General features: G+C 32.8%; 2 protein-coding genes across 3 annotated transcripts; both read left to right on the forward strand.

The window, feature by feature from the left end:
* Positions 1-263: 263 nt before the first annotated feature.
* LOC127072329 (uncharacterized) lies at positions 264-13,235 on the forward strand. Its single transcript, XM_051012668.1, has 34 exons — positions 264-475; positions 613-1,254; positions 1,366-1,812; positions 1,888-2,071; positions 2,160-2,322; positions 2,392-2,467; positions 2,564-2,937; positions 3,038-3,312; positions 3,394-3,587; positions 3,676-3,987; positions 4,088-4,163; positions 4,254-4,484; positions 5,614-6,113; positions 6,184-6,639; positions 6,718-6,901; positions 6,965-7,121; positions 7,193-7,274; positions 7,386-7,795; positions 7,873-8,153; positions 8,232-8,422; positions 8,481-8,780; positions 8,858-8,927; positions 8,991-9,064; positions 9,633-10,184; positions 10,243-10,698; positions 10,793-10,976; positions 11,066-11,225; positions 11,293-11,374; positions 11,445-11,824; positions 11,894-12,171; positions 12,235-12,425; positions 12,495-12,797; positions 12,884-12,953; positions 13,055-13,235. The coding sequence occupies exons 2-34, from the start codon at positions 665-667 to the stop codon at positions 13,181-13,183; spliced, it is 8,412 nt and encodes a 2,803-aa protein (XP_050868625.1). The 5' UTR covers positions 264-475; positions 613-664; the 3' UTR covers positions 13,184-13,235.
* LOC127062026 (aminopeptidase N-like) lies at positions 5,096-9,182 on the forward strand. Of its 2 annotated transcripts, XM_050989591.1 has the most exons (12): positions 5,097-5,460; positions 5,614-6,113; positions 6,184-6,639; positions 6,718-6,901; positions 6,965-7,121; positions 7,193-7,274; positions 7,386-7,795; positions 7,873-8,153; positions 8,232-8,422; positions 8,481-8,780; positions 8,858-8,927; positions 8,991-9,182. In XM_050989591.1, exons 2-12 carry the CDS (start codon positions 5,614-5,616, stop codon positions 9,123-9,125), a joined length of 2,766 nt encoding a protein of 921 aa, XP_050845548.1. In that variant the 5' UTR covers positions 5,097-5,460; the 3' UTR covers positions 9,126-9,182. The 2 variants fall into 2 exon arrangements, with proteins under 2 accessions (XP_050845547.1, XP_050845548.1); XM_050989590.1 differs by having other exon boundaries at positions 5,096-6,113.
* Positions 13,236-13,352: the final 117 nt, after the last annotated feature.

Consider the following 13,352-nt stretch of genomic DNA (forward strand, 5'->3'; position numbering starts at 1 on the left):
GAAATAGGCGAAGCAGAAGTAACGGTAAATTTATTATTTGGGAAGGTAAAAAATTACGTCCTTTTTAACATTTTGTACATATACATTTTAATGATTATTTCAACGACGTCGTCGATAAGGTAACGAATCTTACCGGGCTTCGCGCTTATCTATACGTCCGCTCTTCATTGGTCGGATTTTTTTTGTATCTGAATTATCGCTTAATCGTTATCTCACTGATGAAACCTTTTGGGAACTTTTTTGCGAGTTTCCTAAAAAATAGACCACTTACTGATCATCTCTCAACGAATATAATATCTTTTACTGCGAAGGACCAGAGCGATAAGATTAGAAGAGGGATCGACATAATTTACACGACAGAGACGTCGATACTGGTTTATAAAGCACGAAGATTTTTGCCATTAGGCTTTCAATAAGCAATCATCGATACGAGGGTCATAACGACAACTCTCTTCATTTCCAGTCTATCTTAAAGGTGAGTCCCTTCTTATATCACTTATATGCATTATATATTTATCTTAAGCTTTTATATTTTATTTTTCAAAAGTTTTTCGTAAATCCGCTATTTTTTTCGCATTATTTATCATTAATTATTAATTAATTAAATCATAGAAATTAGAAGACTGGATCATTATAGAAGAAAGAACCGTTACTTTTTGCCAAAATGGCTTCCTTGAGAGTGTTAGTCCCGTTGGCATTATTCGTGGTAATAACTTTGGCTGAATATCCATCACCGAATACATTCTTGGATAACGAAGTTATCCAGTATGAGGAAAGTAAATCAAGTTCTGAAGAAAGCAAAAAATCTAAGGATTTCAAGCCTTTTATTGATATAGAAAATTCTAATTATGCAGAAAACAAAATTTACAGATTGAATAATAAGTTTTACCCAGATCATTATGACATTCGATTAAAAATAAACTTAACGAATTTAAGTGAAAAGAATTACAGATACCAGGGAGAGGTTAATATAACTATGAGTGGAAAAGACACTACGCGAGAGATCCAATTACATTTTGATAAATCATTCCTCAAGTTGGACAATAAAGAGGCAGTAATATTTAATGAAAAGGGAAAGAAAATAAATGTTAAAATAAGTGAAATAAATAATACGAATATTTTGACATTAAAAGCGGATGAGGACCTCGTACAGTCACAAAAATACGTTTTAAAATTAGTATATGAAGGAAGAGTAAGCGATAAGAATCATGGATTTTATAAGGGCTCTTACTTAAATTCTGAAGGCAAAATGAGGTGAGAAACAAAAAAAGAGACATTATTAGACTGATTAAATTCATGTTTGCAATATTGCCGTTTTTTAATTGCTTCTATTTTGTATTCCATTATTTTTTCAATTCAATATAGATGGTATGTTGCAACACATTTTGAACCAATCGGTGCACGAACTGCATTCCCGTGCTTCGATGAACCAGCTTTAAAAGCAACCTTCAATATTTCGATAACATATAATAAGGGATACAAAGCGATTTCGAATATGAATGGAGAAACGGTCCCAGTGGAAGATGATCAACAAATGACAAGTTTCGAAAGAACTCCAAAAATGTCTACCTATCTCGTAGCATACGCAATAACTGATTTTGAATCGACTCCGAAAGATAAGGTAATGGTTTATTCAAGACCTGAAGCAATAAATATGACCAAATACGCTGTAGAAGTTGGTAAGGAAGTGTTGGTAAAATTGGAAAAATATACTGGTATCGATTATCCATCTACAATTGGAAAGATAGACCAAATTGCTCTACCTTTATTATCAGCGGGTGCAATGGAAAACTGGGGTCTCGTGACGTACAGGCAAGTAAAAACAAAATTTTGTCGATATTTTGTAAGATCTTTTTTGTAATATTAATTCATGAGTTTTATTAACAGAGAAACCACCATTCTCTATGACAAGAATGTAAATACAACTATCGAGAGGCAACGAGTACCGGATATAATCGCTCATGAGTTTGCACATCAATGGTTTGGAAATTTAGTCACTCCTGCATGGTGGGAAGATATTTGGCTTAACGAAGGTTTTGCCACTTATTTCCAATACTTCATCGTCGATCAAGTAAAGAATTGACAGGATTAAAAAGATAAAAAAACAATTTTCATTACATCGATAAACGTTGAAGATAATATATTACGATGCTTTACAGATCAATCCTGACTGGCGTTATATGGATCAATTTAACGTACTATCTCTTCAAAGTAGAGCATTTGTTTATGATGCCAATGGAAAAAAGACACGAGCTATGAATAGCAAAGAAAAGAACGAAAATGAAATTGACAATTTATTTGACAATATTGCTTACGACAAAGGTAGTTATTTATCTATCGAAAAATATATTTTATATCAATTAATTATTACATGAAACTGACTTATTACAGCCGCTGCTGTCATCCGCATGTTCTCTCATGTTCTTGGAAAGACAAAGTTTCAGGAGGGTTTACAAAACTATTTAAAGTAAGTATATTAAGTCTATTTAGTCATTAATGTTTATCATTGTCGTAAAAAGAAATGTAGAATTCGCGATTTAGAAATTTCTATTTTTTACTTTAGAAAGAACAGTGTTGTGACTTCGGAAAACCTTTACAAATCTCTCGAGCTTGTCGTAGACAAGAAGACTCTTCCAGATAAAGTTACCTTGCAGCAGATTCTTGAAAGTTGGGTCACCCAACCCGGATATCCAGTAATTTCGGTGACTAAGGATAAACAAGAAAAGAAGGTCACCATAGAACAAAAACAGTTTTATTTGGTAGAACCTATAAAAAAAGAGACGAAGTGGTATATTCCTCTGAACTATGTACAACAGGAAAAAGGAAATTTCGATGATACTTCCGTTATGTTATGGTTAACACCTGACAAGAAGTCGATAGAAATTACAAATAATATCGAAAAAGAAAGTTGGATTATCTTCAATGTGCAACAAACCGGTGAGTATAATACAAAAAGCAATTGTGTAAATATTTCTTTTCTTTTTGATATTATAATTTTGCTTTATGTCTATTTTTTTATGTCCTCATATTTATTAAGGATATTATCGCGTCAATTACGATGAGGAAACATGGAACGATATCATTGATTACATGAAACGTAATTTCACGCGTATACATCCCTTAAACCGTGCTCAATTGATCGACGACGCTTTTAATTTGGCACAAGCTGATCTTTTGAATATCAAAATCACTTTCAATTTAATCAAGTACTTAGAACAAGAAACTGATTACATCGTATGGAAGGCAGCATTCAACGGGTTGTCGAAGTTGAACAACCTATTGGGGGGAACAAAATTAAACAACGAATTTTTGGTACACTTTTATATTACATAATATTTTGGTTTGTACTACTCATTGGAGTAAAATTTAACGCCGTGTCATTTAATATTCTAGAAATTTGTTAAGCCTATTACTAAGAAATTATTGGACACTGTGAAGTTTCTTGAAAATAAAAATGATACACATCTAACAAAGCTTCTTAGGGTGGATGCCGTAAAATGGGCTTGTGACACTGAATATGAACCTTTCAAAACATATGCTACGGAAAAATTTAATCTGTGGTTAAAAGAAGCTAAAAATGTTAATACGTATGTATATTTTATTTCCTACAGTAAAATTAAATTTGTAGATTCCGAATATTCAACGATCTAATTCATAATTACTAATTGTTTTCAGTATTTCTCGAGATTTGAAAAAAATAATTATCTGTGGGGCCTTAAAGAAAGCCAACGTAAGTAGTTGGTCATCTATATTGAACAAATATATACTATCTACGGATTCTGAAGAGAAGGCAGTATATCTTTCATCCTTGGGATGTTCCTCATCACCAGAGATTTTGAAGAAATTTCTCCATATAGCTGTTCAGAAAGATTCTAATTTCAAGGGACACCTCTCGGAAGTTTTCCGAACAGTATACTCCAACAGTGCCATTGGCGCAAAAATTGTTCTTAATTTCATTAACACGAATCTTAATAAGTTGCAACTCTAGTAAGTCGTTCAAAAAGATCAATAGGGAATTATATAAAAGATAAATAGAAGAAAATGATACTAACGTAAATATATATTAATCGAATGTTTCATTTTCTAGTGACAATAAGGAGAATATAATGAAGTACCTTACCGATCTTGCAAAGAAAATTGCTATTGAAGAAGATGTCAAGATGGTTAGAAAATTATATTTTTTCTTCTTTTTAAAGTCTTTAGAGTATTTAACATTTATTTATTTATTTATTAATACTATATCTCTTTTTCAGCTAAAAGATATTATCTCTCAACTAAAGGACGCAACATCAGAGGCCGAATTAAACGAAATTTTGGATATTGCAAATAGGAACTACTTTTGGTACAAATACAATGATAAAAACCTTCAGACGTTGTTCGAAGAAAAAAATCCTTCAAAACCAACTTCAAAACCAAATGGTGCTAATTCTCTTAGCTTTAGCATTGCTCTAATAGCTGTATCTTTATTAATCGTAAGACTTCGTTAACAATCTTTTTAATTTTTGCATTATTTCCGCGAAATATAAGAGATAATAAAAACACCACTTCATCGTGTGCTCGCCGTTCGATTCTACATACAAAACGTATTGTCGTTTTAGCTACTTTTCATTTCTTAATTCCTTTTTTGTATATACATACGTAAAGAAAGAAAATGTTACTAGTTATTAATGTTGAAAGTTATTTTGAAAAAGATAAACTGAAGAGACCTGCACAAAGTTATCTAGTTAATTAAATTAATAACAAATGGTATATAAAATTATATCTATTATATAAAGCATTGACATAATATATGTATGTACACATATAGGTATGTGTATATATGTACATATAAATGTGTGTACGTTGTATACGAAGTTCCATAATATGATTGTAAATACTGCTTGTTAAGCATTTATATTTATATTATTTAACTTAATAAATGACTATTATTTTACTTACAGGGATATATTAATTTTATTCAGATTTAATTAATTCTCAACTTTATTCTTTAGATATTTTTATAAATATGTGTTGATTGATATATGTGTGTATATGAGCTTCGTAAGAAAATGATGGGTATAAATAAATTTTATGATTAACAATCCCGTAACTATTCTATAACCATACGTAAAAACGTTATAGATCACATTATAGAGCAAGGTTTAAGATTCATGAAAGTATGAATATGATTTTAATAGACAATTGTGTTTAGTTACTTATCTATAAGCGCAGGCAAGATTATATAAAAAAGGGCAGGGTTCAAACTTGTGAATTATTCAATCGGTTAGTGTATGCGGAACAACATCATTTATTTCCTATTTTTCGCGTTGAAGGTTACATCGAGAATTGTAAATAAGGAAACTATAGCTATCACGAGTTACTACGAGACCACCACTAACGACAGCTTTGTTTTCTTATTGAGTTCCGACTGCATAGAAGATAATATTTATTCGATAAGAACCACAGATAGTGCATTGAAAGGTGATATTTCCAGGAATATTTTTAAATCAATTTACTTTTAGAAATGTTATCAATGTTTCTCAATAAATTTTTAGTACAATACGTGTAGTAGACAAAAATTGTCAATTCAATTATAAAAATTATTATTTACTTTGTATTCTTTTAATTACAAAGATGACAAAACTTAAAGCATTACTTGCTTTGCTTTTACTACTGGCCAGAAATTCAAGGACTCTTCCTCTCGAAGATGAAAGTTCGAAGGAGAATGAAAATATGGAAGAGGAACTACCCGAAGCTTCATATCGTTTAAGTAGCAACGTGGTGCCCATACATTATGATATCAAATTAATACCGTATTTGGAGGAGGATAACTTCACCTTTGATGGAGAGACAAACATCCATCTTAATCTACGAAAAGTGACCCAGACTTTGGATTTCCACACTAAAGAATTAACGTTCGATGAAACTGAGACGTATGTAGAAAGGGAAGATGGTCAGAAATACAAACCGATCGATTTCACGTATGTCAACGCAACGGAAATCATGACGATGAGTTTCGAGAAAGTTATGCAAGAAGGCCTGTACACGTTCCATATCAAGTTCACGGGTATTCTCAACGATGAATTATCGGGATTTTACAGAAGCTCTTACACGAACGATAATGGCGAAAGAATGTGAGTTAAAAAGATTTCTGAAATTCTTATTAATTATTATCGAATCTTATTTTATGTAATATTTTTATAGATGGCTAGCAACAACACAATTTCAAGCGACGTCCGCTCGACGAGCTTTTCCATGTTGGGACGAGCCCTCTTTGAAAGCGACGTTCAACGTTTCCATAAAACATCAAGCGAACTACACAGCCCTCTCGAATATGCCGGCTTACGAGCGATCGATGATAGACGAAAACGATGGAAAGGTCTGGACACATTTTCAAAGGACTCCCGTGATGTCCACTTACATCCTAGCTTTTGTCGTATCAGATTTTGTTAAAATTTCGAATGCTGATGGTACGATTAATGTTTGGTCAAGAAAAGACGTCATTTCTTTGATCAACTTCGGTTATGAATTCGTTCAAAAAGCTGTTGTCCTTCTCGAAGAATATACGAACAGTTCGGTGCGCGTACCAAAAATGGATCATGTCCTTATTCCTGATTTTCTTCATGGAGCCATGGAGAACTGGGGCCTCATAACTTACTCGTAACCACTCTCAATATGTATTAATAAGAGCTATATCTTTTGTGATTCATTAAATGTTCTTTCTTACGATCATTTCAGCGAGGAAAGGTTCCTATATGATCCGAATGAAAATTCTCTGATAGAAAAAACTTGGACGGCAATGATCATTAGTCACGAATTGACGCATCAGTGGTTCGGTAATGTTGTCAGTCCTACTTGGTGGGATCACATTTGGTTAAATGAGGGCTTCGCATCGTTCTTTCAATATTATATCACCGACAAGGTGCGCAGGGAAAATTTCATTAGTCGTAGAAGATATAGTGATTATGACGTACTTGTTTTCCAGATCTTTCCAAGTTGGAAATTGATGCAATCGTTCGCGTCAAGTATGCAACAAAATAGCTTTAGAATCGACGTGCATCCCTACGACGACCCCATCGGTCGGAACGTGAGTAAACCTGAGGATATCGAGAATCGTTTCTCCAGTGTACAATACACGAAGAGTAAGTAATCGAAATAACGAGATGTCTGTTGTCCAATGATCAAAAGAAATTGCTTATTTTTTCGTTCATAGCACCATCATTATTGCGTATGTTGTTGCACATTGTCACTGACGAAGTTTTTCATACCAGTCTCATTAATTATCTTCAAAAATAGTAAGTGGAAAAATTATGACAATATAAAAATTATGACAAATAAAAATCTAAATATGCTAATCGTTTACGTTTAACGGATTTTTCAATAAGATTTTTCTTAACTATTTCCAGCCAATATAGCAACGCTCAACCCGACGACTTATGGTATCAAATTCAAAATGGTATAGATGAGACACCAGAAATACCACGCGGTAAATTTCGTGTGAAAGAAATGATGGATACTTGGATATATCAAAGCAGTTATCCTCTCGTAACAGCAAAAAGAAATTATATCACTGGCGAGGTTACGATCACTCAAGAAATTGTTAAACATCACGTTAGTACCGACAATGTGACTTCGACTGACGAAAGTGATATAAGTAAGCGCAACAGATGGTGGATACCTATAAATTATGCAACGAGGACGAATAATAACTTTTCGTCTACGCTACCTGTTTACTGGTTGGATCCAAAGAATGATAGCATTACTATCAACGGTATCGATGCCGATGATTGGATAATATTAAACGTACAACAAACCGGTATCCAAATTAAAGTCTATTAAGAATTAAATAATTTTCTATGGTATATATGTATTTTAATATAAATGTATTTTTAGGACACTATCGTGTTAATTATGATGACACAAATTGGATAAAGTTGGCTGAGTATCTAAATTCACCTGACTACGAAAAGATACACGTTATTAACCGAGCACAGATCATTCAAGATTCTTATAACATGTTCATTGAGAAGAAGATGAATTTAACGACATTCTTAGAGTTGTCCAATTATTTATCACGCGAAGTGGATTATATTGTATGGTGTCCAATATTCGACATATTTATTGAATCTATAGAATTTTTATTAGAAACCACCGAGGGTAGCAAACTTATTAAGGTACAAATTTTTAATAATTTCAATATTATTCGTTTTCCATTTGTTTTCATTCCTTACCTTCAATTGTTATTTTTGCAGCCATATATTTTGAATTTAATGAATAACATCATCGAAAGTGTGGGTTTTGATTTTGATGATGATGATGATTATATAACTCGATTGACAAAAACAAGCGTTAGAAAGTGGGCTTGTCATTTTGATCATATCGGATGTGTGATGAAAGCCAATACCGAATTAATAGCACTTTTGGAGTCTTCTGAGGAAAGCGAGTAAGTTTTTGAAAAGATTGAAGAATATCGATGATATTATCGAAAAAACATTTTTCAGTTATCCGTTTGATCTGAAACAATCGGTTTATTGTTACGGAATGAATAATGCAAACGAATCTACATGGAATAAGTTTTTAGAAATACATAGGGGCGACACTATGTTGATTGGACGTTCTTTAGCTTGTATCAAAAATATGTCTATCATTGAAAATTATTTGAATACGATTATAGCGGAAAATTCGTCCTTCACCACGGAAGATTACTGCGATATTTTTGAATCATTATTTTACAAAGGATCATATACGACAGATTTAATGACTGATTTCGTTATGAAAAATTGGAACGTATTTAATTCTCGGTAAAGTTTGTGAAATAATTTGTTTTGATGAAACAATTTTCTTTTTTATTTTTAAAAACCTCTGTTATGATTTTCAGTTCAAATTTACAAACTGCTCTGTCTAAGTTTATGATATTATCAGCTACGAACAAGAATAAGTTACAAGAGGTCTGTAAATCTCGAGATGTAGGATCAACGTTTATATTGATATGTTAACTTATTCTATTTCAGATAAAATCGTTTCTGGAAAATAAAGAAAAGGATATGACGAAATCTATAAAGGAAAGAGAAAAAATTCTTACGAGGTACGAGCGAATATTTAATGAGTTTCGTGCATGGCGTAAGAGTAAAGAAAATATAAATTAAAAGAATGCATAGTTCAATTGTAAATTAATATAAATTCTGCCTAAGTATTAAAGAATTAAATGATAGTTTTATTATAAATTATTTCTATTTAAAATGAATTATCTTATACATAAATCTTTTCGAATTATCACAATCCTTAATTTTTGAAATAAGATTTAAATATTATCATCGCAATGGAGAATTTTTAATTAGAACATTTCTGAAATGTATTATTTCCAGTTTTCTTTTAGTGTAATTTTAAAGAATATCATACCGATTCCTTTTCGCTTTTCACGATGCATTTACATGTCTACACAATGCGTGTATAATGGTCACGTACGTCATACGGGCTATAGGTCATATGCGTAAATAATGCATTTAATTATAAATGCTTTCTTCGACATAAAAACGAGCATCCCTACCCTTATATAGCATTTCATGGTAATACCGATACTTACCATATAAGCGTCTTTCATGTTCTGCACTATTCTCCAACTGATTAGACAGTGTTTTGTTAGAAGGCTAAATAATCGAACAGTCTTTCGTTAATTCCGTAATTAATTCTATCCCAAATTTATTAAGAAAACGATCGAATAAAATGTTAAGAAAGTTAATAAAGTTACTCTTCGTACTTATTACCATCGAAGCATTTTCTTTCCCATCAGCAAACCATAAAAATGATGCGATTGAAAATGATACGATCGTTTATCGATTACCAGCGCACGTTATACCGATACATTACGATTTGAAATTGGAATCGGATATCATGCTGGGTGATTTTAATTTTACCGGTGAGACGGACATTAAAATCGAGGTTCGAGAGCCTACGAAGTTAATAGTGCTAAATTGGAAAAATCTTATGATAAACGAAACGCAGAGTCATTTGGAAAAGGACAATGGCGAATTACTTTCACCGAGGGAGCATCGTTACGAACCGTATAGGGAAATGTTAACATTCGTTTTTGACAAAATCATCGATCCCGCGGTGTACACTTTACATTTGGAATTCTCTGACGTCCTTTCGACAGACTTATACGGCTTTTACCGATCCTCTTACATCAACGAGAACGGCGATACAACGTAAGTTTAATTTATCGCGAAATAAATGAAAGAACTGACGATGTATAATGTCGATTAGGTGGCTAGCGGTAACTCACTTTCAACCTATCAGTGCACGTCGTGCTTTTCCCTGCTGGGACGAGCCAGCATTTAAAACAACTTTTAACATTTCCCTGAAACATCATGCCAATTATACGGCCCTTTCAAATATGCCAGTATTCGAACGATCGTTTACTGACGAGAATAATGATAGAGTATGGACTCGTTTCGAGAGAACTCCGATCATGGCAACCAATATCTTGGCCTTTGTAATCTCCGACTTCGAACATATTTCTATACCCGAGAGGAATATTACGATCTGGGCGAGGAAATCGATCATTCCATCGATACATTTTTTACTCGAACTTATTCAGAAAATAGATGATGAACTGAACAAATACATGCCTAACATTGTAGCGGTACCCAAAATCGATCATGTTGCTATTCCTGATTATAACAGTCACGCCACAGAAAATTGGGGTCTTATCACGTATAGGTAAGAAATATTTAAAAAATCTTTAATATAAAATAAATCTAAACATACAGGAACACGTTCGAAAAAATTAAATGAGGTGTCTTGTTTCTCATAGAGAAGAATTACTCGTGTATAAAGAAAACGAAACTACCATGGATCAGATGGATAAGATTCTGATGTTAATTGCTCATGAATTGGCACATCAGTGGTTTGGTAATCTGGTTGGTCCACGCTGGTGGAAATACATGTGGCTGAGCGAGGGTTTTGCTGCGTATTTTCAATATTATATAACGGATAAGGTGATGTAATATATTGCGATTATGTTATTGATTTCTCTCTCTTTCTCTCTCTTACAATTTATTATTAAAGTATATTGTTCTATGAACAGGCCTTCAATGACACACGAATGATGGATAAATTTCTCTTAGAAGCTATGCAAGAGATTGCCTTCCAGGTAGATAAGTGTCCAAATCAATTTCCGATGAATAACAATGTTAGCAGCCCTTCTGATATTCCTTACATCTATTCTATTATTACTTATCGTAAAGGTAAGTCCATTTTGTTGATTGATCAAATATTTTTAAGAATAACATAAATTTTGGCCTCTTCTTTCAGCACCGATTGTTTTACGAATGTTGTCGCATTGTATTTCTGATGAAATCTTCAGAGCCGGTCTTCTCAAATATATTTATGAAAAGTACGTAACACAATGGTGAAAATGTCATTGAAACGGGAACAAAATCGTTTATCTTGTATTTTCATGTCAGTATGTACAAGACTACCGTACCAGACGATTTGTGGCGATCCTTGCAAATTGTTTTGGACCAATCAAATGTGCCACACGAGGATTTCGAAATAAAAACGATGATGGCTACTTGGACAGAACAGGAAGGATATCCTACGATCGTCGTGGATCGAGATTACGATACCGGTACGGTACAAGTGCGACAATTTAGTAGTAAATCATGGAATGTATCTAATGAAGAGTGTTATAACAAATGGTGGGTCCCTTTGAATTTTGCGACCCAAACTAATCCTAATTTTTCATCCACCTTGCCGACACACTGGTTGAATCCATCGGAGGACACGAAAACGATCAAAAGTTTGCCTAAGGATGGTTGGATTATTGTTAATATTCAACAAACTGGTAAATTTGAAACTAATATTAATTCAAAGAAAATGTGCCTCGTAATATTACTATTTATATTTTCAATAGGTTATTATCGCGTGCAATACGATCAAGAGAACTGGAAGAGAATAGCACGCTATTTAAATTCCGATGATTACAAAAATATACATGTTTTAAATCGCATTCAAATAATCGACGATGCATATAACAGCGTAATGGCAAAGGATATGCCTATCTCTATCTTTAGAATGATAATAAATTATCTGTCGCAAGAAACCGATCCAATAGTATGGAGAGTTGCGTTTCGATTATTTTCAAAGATTGATTATTTCATTCAGACTCCTAGGACTGCTGCTATTCTCAAGGCAAGTTCGAAAATATGTAACTAATGAAAATGTTTAACTAATGAAATGTTTCTTTAATTACAGCCGTATTTACAGCATCTTCTTAATGATAAATTAAAAGATATGGATTACAATGATAATCCAGAAGAAGATTCTTGGACGAAAAGAATGAAACAGATTATTAAATACATCGCTTGTAAAGTCGACATTCCTGAATGTTACGGAAATGCCACAGCTCAATTAGTTGAATATCTTGAAAAGCCAAAATCGATAATGTGAGAATTCATTTTCAGTGATCCGATAAAAGTCTACTAGAAAGATGAAAAATTTCATACATTTCGTAGTATACCACCAGATTCACAACACTGGGTCTTCTGTTATGGATTACGAAATGCGAACGAGTCTATATGGAATGGAGTTTTAAATAATTACGTCAAAGATCGAAAAACACAATTGTTAATATATCTCACGTGCTCGGAGAATCGGACTATTCTAGAAAACTACTTAGTTATGATCTTTTCTGAAGATTCTCCGATTTCTAAGTATGATATCGAAGTTGTATTACACCAAATGATGGTAACATCGGAGATCAGCCTCGATACACTGGTGGATTTCATTAGCAAGAATTCAAATGAAATATCTTCTAAGTAATGGCAAACGTTCTTTAGAGTTTCGTTTACAAAAGATAAATTAACACGGTTTATTACTTCTATTTTTTTTTATTATTTTTCAGAACGGATAGAATAGATGATATTCTTGATTCTATTTCATATAGAATTACTACGAGAGAACAACTGAAAAAGGTCGGACACTTATTAATTTCAATTCTGTTCCTTCTGTTTTCGTTGTTATTATTCGAAATTGAGATCAGAACGCATATAACAGGTATAATATTTTGTTATAGATGATAGCTATATTTGCATCTAAAGGGAAGCCACTGAACGAAATGATATATTATCTTGAAACGAAGTTGACCCACATTGACGACATTATACCAATTTTGCAAGAGTTCGCTCAAACTGCAGCCGATTAATGTAAAATGGTCTTACGACAAATAAATCCATCGAAATATCTATCTACCTCAATTTTACATCGTTATATTTTGATTACGTATCATTCAATATTTTCTACATTGATCAAGGAGCATCTTGATAGGAAGAAATCGTCGAAAAAAGAAGAGTATATAGAATATTGTAGTAGAT

This window comes from Vespula vulgaris, chromosome 2 (genome assembly GCF_905475345.1).
Source record: "Vespula vulgaris chromosome 2, iyVesVulg1.1, whole genome shotgun sequence".
In the NCBI taxonomy this organism is placed as follows: Eukaryota; Metazoa; Arthropoda; class Insecta; order Hymenoptera; family Vespidae; genus Vespula; species Vespula vulgaris.